This window comes from Thermobia domestica, chromosome 7, assembly GCF_964235325.1.
Source record: "Thermobia domestica chromosome 7, izTheDome1.hap1.1, whole genome shotgun sequence".
NCBI classification, from domain to species: Eukaryota; Metazoa; Arthropoda; class Insecta; order Zygentoma; family Lepismatidae; genus Thermobia; species Thermobia domestica.
This window is the reverse complement of record NC_137460.1, coordinates 93300367-93323982: the sequence shown is the minus strand read 5'-3', so window position 1 is coordinate 93323982 and position 23616 is coordinate 93300367. Positions and strand designations below refer to the sequence as shown.

Sequence of the window (23616 nt, the reverse complement as noted above, 5' to 3'; positions counted from 1 at the left end):
GGAAAGAACCCTGGGTTAAAATATCATGAAACATTTACCTTTTGAATAGCCCTCATATATTTAATATCACCTTTAATACACATATTCTACTTTTTCATTTATATAATATATTATGACATTACACATTTTTATATTTGTCAATATATCTCAATACTAATAACGACGAATTACAATTATCATGAATAAGGCTATTCAAAAATTAAACCTAACTGATAGTTTCCTTCTAGGGTACAAATTAACTATTCCTTCATATACAAACAACATAATTTACAAACAAAGATCTTCGTAATATTAAATATTAGCAGGGTCAGAAGGCAACAAGATTAGAACATATAAACACATTGAAGATTATCATTTAGTACATTAATAAACTTTGAAAAATTAAGAGATTCGATATTCATTATTCTTATTCTTTCCATATAATAAGGTGCATCTATTTTATATAAGTCTGCCATTACCTTCATAAGTTTACATTAAAATTATGATCTTTTATTTTTAAATATCTATAATATTCATATAAGTAATTATGAGAGAACCTTGTAAAAGACATGAAACACAAATCAACATTTCCTCAATTAATGTTATAAAAGGAAATTGCAGCAAAACTATAAGGGACAAATCAATAGTATTTTCAGTTAATTGCCATAAATTAATTTTAACACTTTCTTAACTGATCTTATAATTGCATATGTTTTCAACATAGATTTTAATAATAAGTAGACTGAAGAACATATTAACCATAGACGTAAGCAAAGGTCAATTTAATACAAATCTGTCGGACGCCTTTTTGACAGTTCAAGATATACGTTCGAAGGGTTCATTTAAGCAACATTGTATGGCACAATCTTGTGTACGTTCTTGTCTTTCATAGGATGATACCATATTTTGATTCCTATTTACAGAAATCCTGCCATCTGCAAATTGATTTTGTGAAGATCGGCGATAATTATTACTTCTACTGAAATTCCTGTTGCTATTTCTGAAATTCCTAGCTCCTTTTCTATAATTAGGTTGCGTTTGATTTCCGGTACCATTATAACTACTCATTCTATTATTGAAACTACGAACATTAGAATCATTTTCTGGTTGTATATCTACATTACGAACAGAAGCATATTGTGTCTGATTACGTACATAATTACCCTGACCTCTATCCTGCATTTTATTGTTATTCTGAATTTCAGACTGACTCTCATAACTCTGAATGAGCATAATTAAATGATTGAAGTTAATGCACTGTGCCGACATTAACAACTGTTGTAGTCTAAATGGCAATAAGATCCTGATGGAAGCTATAATTCGGGATTCCGGATGGTTTGGATTTAATGATCTTAACTCATGATATGTAGATACTACAAATTCAGTAATACTCCGGTGTAATTTTGATTGTAATGCTTCGTTCGCAAAACGACATCTCTATTCGCTAGCATAAAATCGTTTTCATAATTTGATAGAAGAGCATTTTTAAAATCGGAATATGTATGAAGACTACCTCTAATAGCTTTAAACCATGTTAAGCAGGGTGGCAACAAGATGTGCGGTAATAGTTTTAAGAACTGAGACTCATCTACACCCATGAGCTCACATTCATCCTGAAATTTTTCGAGAAATGCCCTAGCGGGTATATCTCCTGGCACGCCACTAAATTTTGTAAGCGACTTAACTTCGCTAAATCGCAATTGTTTACCTGTGTACGTCTTCATACCTCTATTGGAGATGTGTTTGCGCCTGGATGTTTGCCTTACTCTACCTTCTCTTTCACTACTCTCTGCACCACTCGAAGATCCATCAAGTTCTAAAGTTGTTCTGGGAGGACGATCAGGTACCCAACCTGTGGCTGTAGGATGATTCGTGCATTCGTTATCCTGAAATGGAGTTCCGGGAATACATCTTTCCTTGATGAAATTTACTTCGTCTCGCAGTAATTTAATATGATTTTCATGGGCATTAATCGTTGATTCTAAAACATCCATTGATTCTTGAATTTCTGTGTTCTTTTGCACTACCTTTTCCATTTTCTCATCATACTTCTCAAATTTTTCCACCACATGTTGGTTCATCTGGTTTAATTGATGTTGAACACGATCCCATCTGTCTTCATTGCATTGATTCAACTTCGCTATTTTTTCGTCAAACTCATTAGCTAACTGTGTTAACTTCTGATCCAACTTTTCATCCAAGTGTTGAATTTGCTGGTCCAATTTTTCATCAAAGCGTTGAATTTGCTCTGACTGGTTCCTCATTTGTTGGGTTAAATCATCACCTTTTCGTACTTGATCCTTAATTTGCTCAGACTATTTTCTAATCTGCTCTGACTGGTTTCTTATTTGTTGGGCCAAGTCTTTTAAAATGTCTGTCAAATTTTCACTAGGAGTCAATTCAGGATACACACTCTGTTCACCAATTATATTATTACTTGTACTCATGGCCATATTTCGATGAATTACTTTTCCACTTCTCAATATGGTAATACTAAGGTCGCGTTGAAAGCTTGCCGTTTTTACTATCCTTCAAAACGACACTTATATAACTCCCGGTGGTGAGGCACCAATTTGATAGGAGTCTGTCCTGGTTCGTATTTTAGTAATCTTCAAAATAATTCAAAACGTTTTAACACTTTCTTAGCTGGTTTTTAATACTTAACCATGAGAAGCGTACATAATCAACTTTTCTGCATATACAACAAGATGTCTACACCTTTATACATACACTTATTCTCGACAAGATGTCCACGTACATGTACATTTATTTACGACGTTGCTATAGTAACAAGTCTTTTTTTTTTTTTTTAGTTACCGATTACAAAGATAATGTCTCGAAATCTCTATATGTCTTTCTTTTCTTTATACACAATACTGCTCAAATAATTCGCCTCTGATCTCTTTCTGTAAATTGGCACAGATTGTTAATATTACATACAACGTTATCGTTGTAATTCATATACCATAACTGTGCTTAAGTTTTCTGTAATAATTCTGTAACATCATCTAACATTTTCATATCTCGATGTCAAATATATAATATCAGTCATATACTGCCATAGTCTAGTCATATACTGTAATTGTGCTTATACTTTTTAAATATGTGCTTTTTAAATGTACATTTTTTAATTTATATACAAATTTTTAAGTCATTTTTTGACAGTACTACCAACATAATTTCGCATTAGGCAAATCTTGAAAGGCGAATCTTGAATTCAAGATTCGCCTATACTTTCTCTTGAGTTAACATCTTTAAATTCCATTGCTTGGGGTTATTAGGCGAATCTTGAATAGGCGAAAGTTGAAGTCACCAATTTTATGGTTTGGTAAAGAAAAATCACGAAAAAGTCACGAAATTTCATTTTGGAATTTTAGTAGACACCCAGAATAACAAATAGCTACTCGAATCATTATCCGACATACAATTGTTCAAGTGTATCAGAGTAACATTTTTACTCAAATCATTATTCTAATAATAAACAATTTGTTCGAATGATTACTGAAAACGAAATATTATTCGAATAACAAGCAGTTGCTCGAATCATTATTCAAATAACAAATAATTGCTCGAATCATTATGTTTAAACAACGAGCAATTGAAGACTTTGGGGCAAAAACCCGTAAAGTCCAAAAAGTGAAAGTGTAAAGGAAATAGCTTCACAAGCGTTTCTCTTCATCTGATTTTCTTCAAACTTGGCACCTATATACTAGACCAAAAATAAATCGACAAGTATCTTTGTTTCTTAAGGAAAATAAATTAAGGGGGGCAAAGGGCCCCTTTTCAAAAATGGTCCCCTTGTTCAAAAGGGCCACTTTCAAGAAACGAAACTCTGGCGATGCAAAGATGACTTCAAAGTAGGAAATACGGGTTTTGTCGTTTTTGCGAGAAAAGGGTTGCAGGGGCAATACCTCCTTCGAAATGACAAAGGACGGTGCACAATCCTTACGGAAATTGGATTTCAGCGGAACTGCTTAAAACCGTGATATGTTGTAGATATGGTGTTCCTGATGAAAATTCTCGATGGGCACAACCACAAATCACTGACCGTTTGGCCACTTTTTTTTAAAAAAAAACAGCCGAAGATAGTGATATTCTGAATTTCAGTATAAAAAAATGACTGAAACCACGATATGTTGTAGATATTGTGATCCTAGGAAAAAGTCTTAATGGGCATAACCACGAATCACTGATCGTTTGGCCACTACGAGGTCACTTTTTTGAAAACAGCCGAAGATATGATATTCTGAATTTCGGGGGAAAAAAAATGACTGAAACCGTGCTATGTTGTAGATATTGTGATCCTGAGAAAAAGTTTTAATGGGCATAACCACCAATCACTTATCGTTTGACTACTGCAGGGTCACTTTTTTGAAAGCAGCCGAAGATAGTAATATTCTGAATTTCGGTAAAAAAAAAAAAAAAAAAAAAAAAAACTCAAACCATGATATGTTGTAGATATTGTGATCCTGAGAAAAAGTTTCAATTGGCACAACCACCAATCACTGACCGTTTGCCACTACAGGGCCACTTAAAAAACAGAAGGTAACGTTATTCTGGATTTCAGTGGAGTTGCTTGAAACCGTGATATGTTGTAGATATTGTGATCCTGAGAAAAAGTCTGAACTTTTCCAACCATCCATCACTGACCGTTTGACCACTACAGGTCCACTTAAAAAGAAAAGCTAAAGGTAACGGTATTCTGGATTTCGGTGGAATTGCTTGAAACTGTGATATGTTGTAGATATTGTAATCCTGAAAAAAGTCTCAACAGGCGCAGCCACCAATCAATAACTATTTGGCCCCTACAGGACCCCTTTTTTTTTTTTTTTTAAGGAGGTAACGTTGTTCTGGATTTCGGTGGAATTGTTTGAAAAGGTGATATGTTGTGGATATTGTGATCCTGAGAAAAAGTCTGAATTTTTCCAACCATCCATCACTGACCTTTTGCCCACTACAGGGCCATTAAAAAAAGCTGAAGATAACGGTATTCTGGATTTCGGTGTAAATGAAAGAAACTGTGATATATTGTAGGAGTCGTGAACTTGAGAAAAATTGTCTAGGGCTTTCCAGGGTTTTGATTTGTTCCCGCAAGATGAACATTTGAATGTTGCCTATGCTTAAATTACGTTGGCCGCTTCACTTCGCATCACTTTTCCGGGTTGTGGATAGGACTTTTCAGGGTTCCATACAATTCTACCAAAATTCCACAGTATCCTTACCTTCTGCTGTTTTAAAATATGTGGCCCCGTAGTTGCCAAATGGTCACTGATTTGTTGCTGTGTCTCTTGACACTTTTTCTCGGGATCACAATATCTACAACATATCATAGTTTCAAGTAATTCCACCGAAATCCAGAATATCGTTACCTTCTGTTTCTTTTTTAAAAAGTGGCCCTATAGTGGCCAAACTGTCAGTGATTAGTGGTTATGCTCATTAAGATTTTTTCTCAGAATTACAATATCAACAACATATCACGGTTTCAGTTATTTTTTTTTTTTTTTTTTTTTTTACCGAAATTCAGAATATCACCATCTTCGGCTGCTTTTAAAAAGTGGCCCTGTAGTGGCCAAACGATAAGTGATTGGTGGTTATGCCCATTAAGTATTTTTCTCAGGATCACAATATCTAGAACATATCAAGGTTTCAGTAATTTTTTTTTTTTTTTTACCGAAATTCAGAATATCACTATCTTCGGCTGTTTTCAAAAAATGTGGCACTGTAGTGGCCAAATGGTCAGTGATTTGTCGTTGTGCAAATTGAAACTTTTTCTTAGGAACACCATATCTACAACATATCACGGTTTTAAGCAATTCCACTGAAATCCAATTTCCGTAAGGATTGTGCGGGGTCTTTTGTCATTTCGAAGGGGGCATTTCCCCTGCAACACTTTTCTCGCGAAAACGACAAAACCCGTATTTCCTACTTTGAAGTCATCTTTGCATTGCCAGAGTTTCGTTTCTTTAAAGTGGACCTTTTAAACAAGGGGACGATTTTTTTGAAAAAGGGCCCTTTGCCCCCTTAACTTATTTTTGGGAAGAAACAAAAAATACGTTTCGATTTATTTTTGGTCTAGTATATAGGTGCCAAGTTTGAAGAAAATCGGATGAAGAGAAACGCTTATGAAGCTATCTCTTTTACACTTTCACTTTTTGGACTTGACGGTTTTTTTCCCCAAAGTCTTCAATTGCTCGAATCATTATTTAAATAAGAAGTAGTTGGTACAAACAGTATATAAACAATAAACAATTGGTCGAATTATTGTTTAAATAACGAACAATTGTTCAAAGCCTTCCATATGGCACTTCAAGTTAATATCTTGACCATACATCACCCGTTTGAATATACGCAGCCTGATTGGTCAAATCCCTTCATGGGAGGAGAAAATGAAATGAAATCTTTGAGTGTTACGTCCCACGGTTATGCCGGTTAGGCTAAAGGAGACGGTGATGATGAGTAATGAATGAAATGGAGGAATGAAGAAAGTGGGAGGAAACGAGAGAGCCCCGAGAAAACCCACGCACACGGTGTTTGTCAACCACAAAGTTCACTTGGCGGGGGCTGGGATCGAACCAGGGATCCCAAGCACCAGAGGTGAACGCCACTTCATGAGAGGAATTTCAGGGAATTATTATTATTATTATTATTATTATTATTATTATTATTATTATTATTATTATTATTATTATTATTATTATTATTATTATTATTATTATTATTAAGCTATCACGGATCTTCCTGACTTAGCTCTGGCACATAAGAAATGCATATATGTAACACACTCTCACTACATAAATGTATGTCCTACATTTTAAACAAGGATACTACTGTAAGTATTAATAGAAGAGTCTTTAATTAAACCGTCTTTTCTATTATAATTTATTTATTTATTTCGAGATGTAGCAAATGAAACTGGGACAGCGACACCCATCCTCCATTTACTGGCGCGATAAACAAATTATCACTCTTTTAGGTTATTTAGCTGCAATGTGCTTTTCTGGTCCCACGGCTAATCAACAAGGCAATCAGCTCAATACTCATTGTAGGAAAAAAGCGAGGGAGAGAGAGAGAAAGAGAGAGAGAGAGAGAAGTGCATGTTAAGTGATGAATACCATGGATTACAGTTCAATAAAGTATATATTTTATCCAATCTAAATAGTCATTCGTATAATCATTCTAGTTGGAGACTATACTTCAGATGACAAAGAACTTTTAATTTATATGAACATTAATATCACAAGCCAGCAAAATCGAGGTTTTTGAAAAAATACAAGAGAAGTTTTCACTGAGTCGTATGTGATTTGGTGTGCTGATTTCGAAAATAACGTCCATTTTTGCCCGCAACGTCAGGATTTTATTTGTAAAATCGATATTGATATTTTTTTGCGGAAACCCTATTTGAAAAGGAATTCTCTCAAAGAATGTCGCATGTACTATCTGGCAACAGTGCTTTTTATCCATTGAAGTTTATAAGCGATTCTTGGAGAGGCCAATTGATTTTTTCAGCAATCGATTTATTATGATAGGGTTAGAGGCATGAAAGCCACTGTCGTCGGATCGCACGAGCCGCCTCTGGTCGAAAGAAAAACAAAAAGTTCCCTTGAGTTTAAACTCATCGCCATCTTTTGAAATAGCCTTCACGAACTGCTTCATTACACCTAATTTTATATGCAGAGGGGCTAACAACACTTTGGTGCCTGGTCCAAGAGTTTGTCTTTTCGGCCAGTCTTTCTTTGACCCAATGGTGAGTCTTATCACAGCTGTCCTACTTACAAATGAAACATGGGAATTTTGTATTCGTCTTTTTGACAAAGAAGCATGGAGATCACTTTCAAATCACTTCCAGATCAATTTCAAATCACTTTAAGATCATTTACAAAACATGTTTTATGGTAAATGTTCATACAAATCCAAGTAAAATTTAATTTTTCAAGAAAACGTGTCGTGATAGACATTTTTCATTGTTTTGTTTTAAATTAGCTCCAAAAACCACATTAAATTCAGCTATCACTTCCCGTGTACTTTTTTTCATCGCAGGCTTGTGTATCTTGATTTAAAATGATAAATGAAATGGTGTATATCAAGTGAATAGATTTAAATACTTAAATTTAGCGGTAGTAGTAATAGATAAATTAGTTTCTTTTCACAGTGTGCACTGCTGTCCCTAGCGAGGGGAGCCTTCCACCCACACCCAAATATCTTGTAAAGAAGATAAAAAAAAAGATCAAGGTTGAAATTATGTGCATAGAGGAAGTAAACAAATAGGAAGAACAATTGAAAATAACATATATAATAATACCAATTATTTGCATTGTGTAGCTACTGAAAGTCGCCATATTTTTAATCATGCTCGACCCTAGCCATAGAATCTAAATGCACGGTTCTGATTGGTTGGAGTTATCTGTTTCTCGCAACGTAGCATACATATAACAAAAAGGAAACGCCAGATCCTGCCAGCCCTCGTGGCCGAGCGTGCTAACCTCAAGTTAATAACAAAAATCGCTTTTGGAGTGGGTTCGAACCCTATCCAAGGGAAGTTTTTTTTTATTTGTTTAATTTTTCCTAACACTTTTTTCATTAAAATAAGATGAAAATAACACTCGTTTTTGGCTTTAACGCTATACATAATGCTTCAATTTTGCGCACACAACTTTATTGATTAAAAAAAAAAACTGATTCATTTACGTCACGAAGCATAGCTAAGCGAGCGAAGGCGGTAAGAAGCCCCGCAGGCTCGTTTTGTTCCACCTTGACCCCTATGATAATACGTCACACTCGGGTGGTCCAACTTTGATGTAAATGTAACCTCACCTGTTTCCTTGTTATCATCTTAAAATAGGTGGCTAGGGTCCAGCACGAAAAAAAAAAAAAAACATATGCTGAAAGTCAATATATTTTAAATAATCCGCAACTCGATTCCATTTTGTTTCTTCTTTAGAAGATGACATTACTAACTTATTCTTAATACCTTTAACATATTCAATTGTCAGTTAGCTAAATGTGAGGGATAAGCTATTACTTAACAACTTATGTTTATTAGAATCACACAAGTAAAATTAAAAATAGGATTATAATGTTAGTACACCCATTTGTTCATTCTCCACATGATAACAGTTAAACGAAACTGAATCTATTTTCTGCAATAGATAGCAATAGTGATTATTTGGATTAAATTCATTAGTGGAGTCAATCTGTTAACAGCTTAACGGGTAACGGCAGAGGTAAAGTGAGGGGGAACGCGAAGGGACGTCGTTACCCCACTTCCAGAAAATATCTATGGCGTCCCTCCACTTTCTAAAAATACAATGGGCAAAGATAAGCACGGGGGACGGGGTGACGTCATGCGTTCCCCCTACCTTTTCAGAGCAACTTTTACCCCTGGGGTAACGATGGTTATTAGGAGTGCTCGGAAGAGTACCATGACGCACAGAAATTCATGAGTAATTGTTTTGGAGGAGAGAGAGGGAGGACAAATATTTCAGTTAACTTGATTTTCTATTTACAATTATCTTACAATTTTATCTGAAATTAAGAATAATGCATTGGAACTACACCTCGTATCTCCGGATCAGTGACATATTTACGATTTTCTTTCGAAAGGACGGGAGGGCTTTACTAACTTTATTCCTGGAAATGTGAAAATTCTGCAAGATATTTCATTTACTTTAAAATAGTAAATAAAATTTCGGGAGGCTTAAGCCCGGAATTCCCCCCCCTTAAATACGCCACTGGGTGTGATTATAACTATTCACCGGAGATAGTGTTTGATTCAAGGGGAAGAGGTTGTAATTCATTACTTCGGACGTTTTCTCCAACTTTTTTGAGTTCCAAAACACTGTCAAGTACTAGTAAATTTTATTAAAAATAATAAACAATTCACTCTGAACCATGTACTGTGAAACTTGCGTAAATTAGATGGAGAACAGTCTGTATGGGGAAGCAGGAATATTTACTGAAAATTTAATAATACAAAAATAATATGATTATTCCAAGAGGAAATCTCGCAGAGTAGTTCATATTCTACTATTCTCCATTATTCTCTGTGGATAATAGAAACGATCTACAGGTACGGATGGGAATAACAGTTAAGGTTTTTTTTTCTTCTTTTTTTTCATCTAATATTAACACGGGAGGGTCCCACAAGTTGTAGCTAAAATCTAATTGCCACATAGCACATCTGATAGAGCACCATGAGAAATGAACATTAGCAAAATTTAAGGGGCTATGGACCAGAAGGATAGGAGCTAGGGGGCTTCAAATTTTGAATATCAAAAAAATTATATCATGGAATTATGTACGTTTAAAGTAAATATCTTGCAAACCGTTAAAGCAATCAAAACAAAAGTTGCACAATATAATGAGAACAAAACGCCCTATCGAAAAGCATAAACAGTGTTGCTTTAGGTGAAGCAGTGTTGCCAACACAGCATAAAAATATTCTGTTTGAAATAGCAACATATACAAATGTGCACAGATTTAAAATGCACTATTATCACTAAACGTAACAGTGAAGTGTAGTGGTACAGTGTTGCACGCTATTGGAGCTACGTGTGCTGAAAATGTACAATGGAGAAGTTTGATATGTGGCAACAGATGGTAATAAAGAAATCTGGGTCTCATACTATGAATTTAGTTTAAATGCATAACACAGATAGTATAACATAGCAAAATGTCAGCAGTGTCACAAAATATTGATGCAATTTGAAAAACGAAATTGAGTGATGCCATTTTTACGTTCTGTGTCAGCTTCGAATCTATATAGGAGTGTAAAGTGGGATGCGAATCACTATAAAAGAGAAAGATTACAATGAAATGCAAGGTGAAAAGTACAATAAAAATATGTCCGAAGCGGAATTGGAACCCGTGACGCCTAATGTATCGGTTGTCTAGCCTTGTGGACCACACGGCTATCCTGGCCAACTAAAAACGAAATGAGCAAGTAATAAAATAATTATATTTCGAATGTGAATATGGTAATATTGCAGTGTACAAACATAATCATATGGTATGTACCCAGGTAACACAAACCGGACCATGAACGTCTTTTTTTGGGGTTCGAATTCAAAATGACGTTTTTTGAAAATTTGGAACGTCTTTATCACGTACCAAAATGGTAGTAAAAATGACGTGTCAAACATGACCGAAATTGTACGTGTTTATCACATGCCAGAATGGTAGTAAAAATGACGTGTCAAACATGACCGAAATTGTACATGTTTATCACGTGCCAGAATGGTTGAAAGAACTGACGTCTCAAACATCACCTAAAAAGGACGTCTTTTTGAGGTGCTAAAACCGCGGATGTTCTTAGAACAGTGCATGCTGGGAGTCGTGCTTGATAGAATCACATGATAGAATAGCGCGCGTCCATCATTTAGAAAGTCGCGTAGTGTTAATTTAATTTTTAGAAGTAAAAGTACTCGTTTTACAGCAAGATTGTCATAACAGACCACTGTGCTACTATACCGGAGGAGAAGGTAAATTATCTCATCTTATCTTTTCAGAACATTGCATTTAATTAGGGTGAAGAAGAACTATGTATTGTGTCATTGAGGAAGAACCGGAGATACAGTTGCCTGAAGGCAATTCAGTTATTATTGCCAACGAAATTTGGCTCACTCCACGAAAATGTGAAGTTCTATGGCCTCCATATAAAGTGTCTACTCGTTTCGAACGCGCGCTTAAAACAGGGGAAGAACCACAAGAAAATTAGCTTCTTGTGAAAATAAAAAAAAAACATCAGATCTAAGACAAGTGAGTATTTGCATTGAATTTCCCGTACAGGTTTACTTTTGGCACATGACTTGAAATAATTGTTGATAAATTATAATCTTTCATTAGTTTCCTTCTTATTGTTTCCTAAAAGCTTTCCACTTTCGCATAGATACAATTCAAGGGTGCCACCCGAATTGTTTTAAAAATTACAATTAGATATATGTCTAGCAGAAGAGGTACAGCAATTTTTTCTAAGAAAAATGTTACAATTTTGGTGATTTCTTTTCACATTAGCTTAGGTTAGATTAGTTTGTTAGATTGTTACTTTAGGGTCCAGCATAATTTTCGAATAAATCATAGAATTTCACTTATTTCTGTTAATAATAGGTTTGGTTATGGTTATGTGAGGTCTAAGTACTTGCATCAACCCATTTGTATAAATTTTATATTTTTTACGTACCTCTGGAACCCTTCTGCTAAACATACCCCAACGATTGTTTTACGATTTACTTATTAATGCGGCTTCTAGATGTGTAGCATAAAACTTTAAAACTAAACTAACCTTTGCTATGTTGCCACTAAGAAGCACGAATACTATCTAATCAAGTCAGGGCAGTGCGAACGCGCGGGAATGCGTCCGAAGGGAGCAGGCACGTCAGCGATTATGGGTATACGCGCTAGTAAGGGTAGTGGAAAGAAGTGGGTTTTTGGCAGTGATACGAGTTTTACTAGCACTGATCATGGTTTCATAGGAACGCTCCAATTGTAAACTTAAAAACACAAGTGGCATTACTTGAACACGCGGTTCTACCAAATTTTGACATCTCTCTTACATGATTACCAATGGGTACCAGGATAACCAAAAGGGTACCTCAAGTAGGTACCAGGATGACGTGATTGAGGTTAAAAAGATGACGTACCATGATGGTACCATATAGGTCATCAGTAGACGTCTACGGACGACGAAATCGAGGTGAAAGAAATGACGGTGCACAAATAGTCCTCTGTAGACGTCTACTGCACCTTACAGAAGACGTCGCAGATCACGTGATATTTGATGACATTATCACCAAAAAAATGACGTCATGTGATACCTTTTTAAAAACGTCTTCTGTTCCAATTTGTGTTACCTGGGTAGGAGAGGAAGTAAAAGAATATGTCTCTTAACACGAAAGACAGAAACCAAGAAACTATGCTTCCAAATACTGATAAGATAATCGAGAACCAGTTTACAGAAATAGGAAAATCACGTGTTTCTTTCCTTGTGTGTATCATTTTGTTTTCGCGAGTTGTCTGCTTAATCATCGGGGCTACAGAAGTATAATGCAAAATCCTCACTTGTTTCTAATGCATTCCTTTATCACCCCTTGTTGGTACACATCAGACTTCTCTATTGTACATTTTCAGCACATGTAGCTCCAATAATCTTCAACACTGTAAAACTACACTTCACTTTTATGTTTAGTGATAATAGTTTATTTTGTATATAGTGCTATTTCAAATAAAATATTTTATGCTGAGTTGGCAACACTGCTTCACCTATGCCAACACTGTTTATGGTTTTCGATAGGTCATTTTGTTCTCATTATTTTGTGCAACTTTTGTTTTGATTACTTTAACGGTTTTCAAGATATTTACTTTAAACGTACATAATTCCATGATATAATTTTTTTGATATTCAAATTTTGAAGCCCCCTAGCTCCTATCCTTCTGGTCCATAGCACCTTAAATTTTGCTAATGTTCATTTCTCATGGTGCTCTATCAGATGTGCTATGTGGCAATCAGATTTTAGCGACAACTTGTGGGACCCTCCAGTGTAAGAGTATTTCACGGAGAATAGTTCATACTCTTTCCAGGTGGAAATGACTTTAAAGTATTCCGAGAAAAGTAGTGGTTGATTTGTAGCGAATTAATTTTCATCCCTTTTCTTTCCGAAATACTAGTGAAACGTACTAAAAGTTCCAAAGCATTCTCCGTACTTCATTTGGGGAAGTGAGGACAGAAATAATTAATGAATAATTATCTAAGTACAAGAATGCTTTGATTAGAAAAGCATTGATTAAACTTAAAGGTAGCTAGTATTTTGATTTGTGTGAGGGGGCATATCAGAAAAACTGATGGGTGGCGTCATGGGCCATTGGGAGGAAACGCCGCTTGGCCAACTGATCTGGGAAGGTCTCTGCTAAACCCACCTAGCAGGAGAACTCTCTAATACGCCTAGGAACGTCAGCGCTCTTTCAATCCGGTTTCTTTTGGGTCCCCCGTCGTAGATAGTATTATTAATAAAGATTTGAAATAGGGCGAAAACTAGAAAGAAAGGATAGAAATGGTAAAAGCTCTTTAAGTAGAAGATGATAATAAAGGAATAATATTTATTAGAAAGAAAATTATATATAGGTTGCTGAGCAAAGAATTACAAGGAAAAAAAACTTACGAAACTTTCAGTATTGTACTGTAGGAATGAAAAACTTAGACATTACAGAATGGCGACGACAAAGACTTGAGTTCCGGAAAATGTTCGCAGCAGAAAGAGGAAGCTTACTGGGTGGAAGAATAGCCAAATCAAAATGGGTTAGGATATTATTGGAGAAAAAATAATCTTACGAGTGACGTGTTAGAGTGTATGGTGGAAGGAAAACTAGGAAAGGGATGACCACAAATAATGGATAGTATGGATAGTATTAGAAAGGATAATTTCACTGCCTAAACGAAGAGGTTAGCTAAGGACAAAGGGCTTCAAGTAAATTCTTTTTCACGTAAACTTGATTAGAGATAGAAGATTTCTATGTTTTTGTCGACCCCTTAAACTTTAACATGCTAGACACGTCTATAACATTGTGAAATTAGGAACACTTTCAATATATAGGGAGCCAATATATTGAAATATTGGTTTATATTTTAGTTAGCAGCGAGGTTATTATATCAAGTTTACATCTACATCTGAAAGTGGTATCTGTACCACTATAATGCATTGAATGATTTCTATTGCCCTGGGAATTGAGACGAGACAAGAATTGAGACGAGCCTCGTGATCAATATTAGTTCAGCCAAATGTTAGATCTCGAACACTGTTTTAGTATTACATAATTGACACACAGTACCTATAAAATCTATGAATTCTTAAAGAGGTTGTAGGAGCGTAATGAAGAGCATTTATCGATGTTTAAAATTAGGCGAGTCCCTGCATAATATTCTCCAATAATAAATATGATTTAAATGTTGTTATATAACACCCTTCTGCGTGAACCACCTTTCCGAAACAATGTTCCCCGGGGGGGAAAAATTGATATTCCGGAGGGGCACTGCTGATACAATTCTATTTATTATTATATTATAGACGTATTAATGGTCTTCGTGGTCTTCTCCGGGGGCACTCTAAGAGCTCCGGGGGACATTGCCCCCCCCCCCCAAAAAAAACAGGTCAGGAAGAAACACTGATCGTGACGCAGAAGGATTCTGATAACTTCTAGACGAAATTAAAATGAAAATCTTGGCATGCATTTTGTACATAAATTTACAAAACTAGACGAAAAATTTAACAAATAAATTATGACAGGAGACGAGGAAATTTTATTTTGTCTTGTTTTGTTCTGTAAACACACTAGTAACTAAAGGAGTTACCTGTCCAAATTTAGTAATATTTCTATCTATAATCATACAACCTGGACGTTCATAAGACACACGTTTATTCTTTTATATAATAGCACAGATTAATTAAAAACCTAGAATAAATATATTCAATTCTACTAAGGACAGTTCTTTTTTTATACCTAGGTATAAATGTTTTCATCAATAAATCTTCACAACAATATCCACAATCAGAATAGCAAGGAATGCATTGAGTTCTTTTCAGTTACTATGCTTAACTTCATAATCAGACCTCGTAAAAGACTGTGGATTCATTCAATCTTGGTTCATTTGGAGTACTTGCCGTCACTTTTCAGTACACTAAGGTTATATAAAATGTGAATATATAGTTTAACGTGGAATCCAAACCACTTGACTTCCATTGGGAACCGAACCAGGAACTTTCGGGCCGTATTATGGATTGTCCAATAGCCTGTTGTTCAGTAATTTCCTAAAGGTTTTTCTTAGTACTACATTAGGAATTTTGTAAAGATACTTCCAAATGCGGATTTACTTTCTATGTTACCGCAAAAAAATAAATAAATAAAATAAAAAAATAAAAATAAAATAAAATAAAAATAAATAAAAAAAAATAAAAATAAATCTGTATTTGGAGGCATCCATATGCATCTTGACTCCTCAGATTGTAGACCTACATTAAAAAAAAATGGAATGCTCCCAGAGCATAGCCAGATCGAACTTAAAAAAGAATTATTTTATCTTTTAACTTCTACAGGCTTTATGCCAATTGTACTACGTACTTTATTATTATACTCATTAAACAATTCTTGTAATATATATATCCATTTACAATTTCCTTGAGTGGTAATTTTTTTCCACATGTTATTGTTAAGAGTTCTGTTAAAACGTTCTACTATATGTTGTTTTATGAAGTCACATGCTCAAAATTGAAAAATTCGCAAAATATCATCTCTCTGTGACTCATGGTTCCCGAGATGTGGCTCCTTAAATCACCCAAAATCCGAACTTTTCTGGCCAATATCTGGGGAACAACAGTGGCCAGTTGGCCAGTGGCCACCAGCTACTATTTGGTACCAAAATGTTCACCATCCTCTTAGGTATTGATCAACACGCAATATGGTCTCTCTATGACTCACGCTTCCCGAGGTATGGCTTCTTAAATCTCCCAAATCTCCGAACCTTTTTGGTCAATCTTTCGAAAACAGTAAAAAAGACGCGAAAAATTCCATCACTTCTTTGAGGTAGTTTTTGATGCTATATGGAATGCAAGGAGGCTCAAAATTGAAAAATTCGCAAATAAGAGACACGCATTCACACTGACATAGAGAATTCAGTAACGAATTTTTTTAAATTTGTCGAAAAAAAAACTTTATAGGAACTAAGAAGGAATTAGTTGGGTTTCTTTTAAGAAAGAGATATATATGTACATTTCTTTTTTTTTTATAAGCACTATCCTTATAGACAGATAAATTGTAGCAGATTGTGACGGCGTACAGTTTCCCCTTTCAAAAACATTTCCTGTAATAATAGTATATAAGAAAAATATTATCCATAGATGCTACGAAAAAGCTTCAAAAACGAAGCTGAATGACCAAATAGTTTTAAACACGGGTGTGCGCACACGTATTTGAATCGAAAACATTTGTTTCCTTTCCTTTTAGAGCTCCTTCGTAGCTAACTGGTCAGAGTACGCGCCTGTGGCGTTGGAGATCCGGATTCGATTTCCGCCGGGAGCTCATGTGGTTCGGATTCCACGTTAATCAATAGGTCTCGTAAAGCCTCGCTTCTGAAACGGACGTTAAACTCAACTTAACTCCTTTCCTTTTTATAAACTTCTAGCTATATCGAAGTACTCAACTTACAGAATACAAAATATTCGTTAACGGTAAGCATTTTAGAATAAACCGTACGTGTAATATATCGTTTTAAAAACAATTGAATGCACTAGCTTTTTAAAGAAAAGAACACATCATAAAAAAGATTGTTATTCAATACACTTCAATTGTTTTAAGATGTGTTACTTGTTTCATTTATGTTTAGTAAATTCATTTTAAAACGTGAGAACTTACCAAAAGTAATCCTTGTGGTGGCAAACATGATTCGTACAAAGTGTTATATAAAATATAGTCACAAGTAGTCCACAGCTTCGCCACAGCAACGACAGATGTGCAACGATATAGCCTAACCATTGCTAATTGGCGGGGAAATCGCAATTTTGTCGGAAAAACAGGTTCACTTCTTCTGGCATGACTTTGCTAGTTGACAAATATCATCAGTTTAGATTAACCAGAAACTGCTTCAATTATTAAGTTGGGACTACAAACTATAACCCTATTGTTCCCGGAAGGGAAGAAAAAATAGAGAATATCAACAGGTTTCTTTATAGCCATGCCTAATGTGTACTATTGTTCTCTTGGGTTTAAGACGTTAATTTTGCTTAATACCCTTATCCAAGATAGGCAAGGTATGTACACTGTTTTTAAAACCATAAAGGCTATGGAAATCTGTTGTGACATGACCATATAGTGGCCTTCTTCTGAAAGCAGGTGTATCTACTATGGTAATTGCTTTGGAATCAGTGAACGGTACTTTTTTTTATTTTCTGCGTGACAGTTCCGCCAATATATAAGGAACTGATACAGCTTTTGAATTTGTAGTTCCTGTTCGGAAATAATAGTGAAAAAAGCTACACAAACACTTCTACTATTCTATAACTAGATACATACTCGCATAACAGATATTTCTTACATGCAACTGTTTCCTTGAGGCGATATACATAAGAGATCTTCTGAATTGTATTGTCGTTCCTATACTGGTAACTGAATTCTCTATTCAGTCTTCTTTTTTATGGTCTTCAATTTAATGTTGTTACTAATCACGTTATGTTCGGTTTCGAGATACGAAAGATAAAAGAAAAAGAGAAATAAGAAACACGTTGTATTACATGCGAAAAGGTTAAAAAAATTACAATGCTCCTTTACCAATAGAATTAATTTTTCTTCAAAACTTCATCTTAAGTCACAATTTATGACTTACAAACGTCCACCTGTGCCTTGGTTCCACACCCTACGCAAGACATGTGAAACGGGACCTTAACCCTAATACTGTGGATGTTGTCACTCGTACAAAGACTTACACATTATCCACAAATCTCACGCTTAATCTTACCTACGTTATATCTAAAGCCCGTAATTAATGGCGCAATAAAAGCCCGAAAATGGCTGGCAAAATTGCAAAATAAACACCCAAAAATGGCAGGTAAAATGGCAAAATAAAATAAACAAGCAATCACAAACTTTGGGGAAAAAATAGATACTAAAATATGTAAAAGCTATAATAGGCTATAATTCGTTTACTAATCGAATAAAATGTTTCATTTTGCACTTTGTACTTACCACTTAAAATTCTGGAATCTGGCGCAACCCGTGAAGGGACGACATCTAACAATTCATTCGTCATTCTTCGGTAGTAAGAATGGAACAATAACTTATAAACACTATCACATTTTATTCACACGCGGTTACATTAGCAGAAACATTCAAAGCACAAGAAATACTAAAGTGAAGTCATTTTACACTACACTAACAGTTTATTTTCACTTATGAAAGATTTTTCATATTTTTGTTCTCTGAAATTATTAACATCTTTTTTAAGATTTTCAGAGGAAATACTTTGTCTCCTGTCAGAAAGAATTCACTTTAGATGTGAAAATGATCTTTCCACATCTACAGATGTCACTGGAGCATACTTGAAACCTGTAATTTGGGAAGGATCCATGTCACTGTCAACAGTTGTATCAGCATCACTTTCCATAACACTAGCGATGTCCTTCAATTTTCCCAAATCTGGATTAGTACTTACAACACGATCACAAAGTTGTTAGCATAATAGAGAACAGCTGTAATTAATGTACCCCATCTCGTTAAGACAGGCTGTGGTGGAAGCTGAAGTTCAGGGGATCCACTTGTTCGCGAGGGAGCTTTCAGAAATACCTTTTTCATATTTGACACAAGAAGGGCAACATCAGGAAAATGAGAACGAAGTTCCTCTGCAATTCTATGTAGCGCGTGTGGCAGACAGGTGACATGCAGCATACGTAGGAATAGAACCTTAAGGGCTTTTGCTGCACTTTTCATGTGTGCAGCTCCGTCTGTGACAAAAAAAGACTTATTGTATTTTACACATTCTAGCGATTTTGTAAAAACCTGTGCAATTGCCGTGCCATTTACTTTTTCCAGAACTTCTGATGCAATCAAAAAAGTTTGTGTGCCATCTTCCCCTCCCCAAGGTCCAATTACAACGTTGGCAATGGAACGTCCTAGAATATCGCAAGCTCCATCAATTGAAATCTATATATTTTTGTCAGCAACACTTTTACGGATATCATCAATAGTTCTGCTGTACGCGCTATCAACACAAATCTTTCTCAAAGATGGTTCATTTGGAACTTTTTGTTTTGTGTATTTCTCAAGAAAGTTTCTAAAGGAAACATTTTCTAACTTCCATAAAGGAATGTCCGCGTTAATTAGAGCTTCACACAGATCATTCGCTAAGCTGAAGCGGGATTGGTGACTGTTCCAAGCAGGGGCGGATTAAGTCTTTTGGGGGCCTGGAGCCGACCATTTCAAGAGGGCCCTATGTTACAAATAATTCCAGCGCATAAATTTTCTTTGCTGCCTTCCACAGCCTCATAGTCTTATTGAAACACCGAGAACTACACTGTAGTAAAATTTAATGTGCTCCAAGTTTACAATAATTAGTTTAATTACATTTATTATCAAGAATTAAATGCTCATATACTGCAGTGTATGAGCATTTTTCCCAACACATGTTGTTACGGAATGACTTTTTGGTATCTCAGAGAGCACAAATTGATTTTAATAAATACCTTTTATTGTTAAGGAGATTTGGAAAACCTCCTAGATTTGCTCTAAGTAATGACAGATATTTCAATGGAATTTTCACCATAAGCTAATAATTTGGTTTGTAATAGAGACCCAAAATAGCTCACTCCCTCATAAAATAAGTATCGTGAAGACGCTGGTGCAAGAAGACTTAACTCTAGCGATACCGCGAGTGTAGCGAGTGGAAAAAATTAGTATCGGTCTGAAACCTATAATATAATAAATTGATTGAAATATTTTAGTATTAAAAAGAGGGATTTTTGGGGGTCTCCTGAGCCTGGGGTCCATTGGCTACGCCCTTAATCCGTTCCTGGTTCCCAGAAGAAGATTTTGAACCTTTTCACCAGCTGATTTGCGTGTCCTTGCAGAATTCTGTTTTGCAGTGCTTATATGGTGTGTTAGAAAATAACGCTTTTCAGCGGAAACCACAGTTTCACATAACTTCCAAAACAGTATAGAACTGTCTGTTGGAAAAAAGTACGCCCGAACTCACTCACAAATTTTTCCAACTTTTGTTGCCTAGAAAGACCAACTTTCGGCATCTTGAAATACTGAAACGCACATAAATACCAGTTCTGTATCACGCACGCCTAAGATTCACAATAACTGCCCACCTGGCCACTTCTTGAAGGTAAGGATCTTCTTTGTCGTTCCAAGAACCGAACATTGCTTCAAAAGTCCAAGAACTGAATACGCACTAGCATCCCTGCTCCTCCACTTGTCACATTCCAACGGGAATAGACCAGTTATTATCAGACACCGAGATCACTTGGCCAGATAAGAGCGACTCAGATCTGTGGTATGCTGTCATTCATGAGTAAATAAAGAGTAGTGGAAGAGAAAACCTGTGACAATGGCAACAAATTGCTTCTAAATTGTGAAATTGCACTTTTTCTGAAAATATCATGAAATTTGCAATAATGACATTTATGGCATTTTGCTATTGATTCCGGACTTTAGTTAGATCTATTATATCGACGATGTACATTACCCTTTCACAGGAAAATGACTGAACCGTTTGAAATGCAACCTTTGAACAAAGCACTTGGCTCGATTAAAAAAAAAAATATCATTTCACTTTTACCAGGTATAATCAACTGTCCACAAGTTGAGCTAATTTGATTATCACAGTATTCATTCAATTGTAATGAAATCAATTTCTTGTTGTAGTGCTGGTGAATGTCCGTACGTGTCTATTGATTTCAATTTGCATAAACATTTGCATTAGACGACCCACTCTGCTCTCAATTTTTTTTTATTATGTACTGTTCCCTACTACTATGAATAGTATTTTCTATTTCACCTTATTTGTTAATTTATCTTTTATTTTCTTGTAGCTTAAAAGTTTTTAAAATTAAATCATTTTAAACTTTTTTCAATTTTCAGTTAGAATTGTATTTCTTATAGTAGATTTCAGTAAAGGTACTCTCCTTCAGTAGATATTTCTACTCTTTCTCTCTCATCTCTAAAACTATATATATACACACACACAAACAGTGTTTTATTTCAGGCGGTACGGAACGGTACGGCGTACCGACACCTTTTTGTTGAGAACGGAATATTTACTCTTCTGTCCTTAAAATTGGGTCGATGAGAAACTTCAAAAATACCAGATAGTAAAGATATAGTTTTATTGAAAATTAGAGTTTTTATTGTTTTCCTTTTTTTCTTTCTAGAGAAAGAGTTGTAAATCTTTGTTCTTTCTTCAAGTCAGTTAATTGTATATACGGGGACTAGAAATATTTGGGCCCTTCTGTCTCTTGCTCGCAAGGACGTCCCCGCGCCTCCTTTTTTAAAAAAATTCCTATAAATTAATAGTTTTTTATTCATTATGAGGAAGAAGATTAAATGAAAATGTCCAATAGATTTTTTCTAAAAGTTTATCCATAAATTTATAGGTTTATTGTATTATCAAATTAAGATGTAAGACTCAGACATTTTTAAAGCATTCTTATATACAGGGTGGTCCAAAAGTAGGTATACACCCCTACATTGATCAAGTATAACATTCTAGCTTATGGGTTTATTTGCTTCCGCTGTTCCGGGCTTAAGGTATAAGTAAAAAGACATTAAGAACAAATAATAAAAGATCTATCTGTTTGATAACAATAAGAAGTGATATGAAATACAGTGAGCAGATAGAAACGCTTTCAAAGTCTTGACTCGAAGACCCATCGGAAAACGACCATTGGGAAGACCTAGGCGCAGATGGGAGGACAATAATGGATTTCGCAGAGATTGGAATACAAAGTAGAAACTGGATGCAGTTAGCTAAGGATAGAAGTCAGTGGAGAGCTTTTGTGAACGCGGCATTGAACCTCCGGGTTCCATAGGCCATAGAGTTAGTTAGTTAGTTAGTTAGATCAATACGGGACTGTATACCTACTTTTGGGCCACCCAGTATATATACGTAAAAGTTTTTAATTACAAGACTGCAGTCATATCCCAGACAGCACAATACACGTACAGTATCCGTATAGTACATGTAGAATTGCACGGATGCAACATGTGCATCATCTGTATAAATGCATGCCTGTACATGTGATGCACATATACATGCCAGGTTCTATTCAACATCTTCACGTGCACAGAACATGTGCAATGCACACGTACATGTCTTGCACAAGTGAAATACACCTACCGCGCAGGTGATTTACAAGTAGCACGTATTCGATTTACATGTAGTTAACAGGTGATTTACATGTAGGACAGCGGTGATTTACACGTAGCACACAGGTGATTTACATGTAGCACTCAGGTGATTTACACGCAGTAACCAGGTGATTTACATGTAGGACAGAGATGATTTACACGTTAACACACAGGTGATTTACATGTAGGACAAATAAGATTTACACGTAACACACAGGTGATTTACACGCAGTACCCAGCTGATTTACATGTAGGACAGAGGTGATTTACACGTAGCACATAGGTGATTTACACGCAGTACCCAGATGATTTACATGTAGGACAGAGATGATTCACACGTAACACACAGGTGATTTACATGTAGGACAGAGGTGATTTACACGCAGTACCCAGATGATTTACATGTACGATAGAGATGATTTGAAGCGTTACCCAGATGACTTACATGTAGTGCACAGGTGATTTCCTCAGATAGTACAGAGGTGATGTAAAAGCAAATTCAAGATGCAACGAAAAAAAAGAGTTTATATATTTGGTGTCTTACGCAGTAACACCATTTATAACTGCAAAAACATCACCTTCAAAGTATATAACAAGTAACTCATAATTGTCAGTGAGAATTTTAGTTTTGGAGTTTATTATTTGCAACGAGCAAAGTTTAGGTAGTATCTTTGACATGTTTGCCAAGTAACAAATAACGCAACATATTCTGCTGTAATTGGTCACGAAAATAATTTTGTAAACCTATGAACTGCC

The 23616-nt window shown here is 35.4% G+C and overlaps 1 protein-coding gene across 3 annotated transcripts in view; it reads right to left on the bottom strand.

Moving 5' to 3' along the window:
- LOC145690284 (leukocyte elastase inhibitor-like) overlaps positions 1 to 21148 on the bottom strand; it is a 130384-nt gene extending 109236 nt beyond the window's left edge. Inside the window, exon 1 of one of the 3 annotated variants that reach the window (XM_081765041.1) lies at positions 18700 to 21148. In XM_081765041.1, coding sequence (XP_081621167.1) covers positions 18700 to 18763 — 64 coding nt within the window. In that variant the 5' untranslated portion in view covers positions 18764 to 21148. Of the gene's footprint in view, positions 1 to 17373; positions 17565 to 18699 lie in introns of those variants that run through there. The other 2 variants (XM_081765039.1, XM_081765040.1) reach the window with 2 other exon arrangements.
- Positions 21149 to 23616: the final 2468 nt, after the last annotated feature.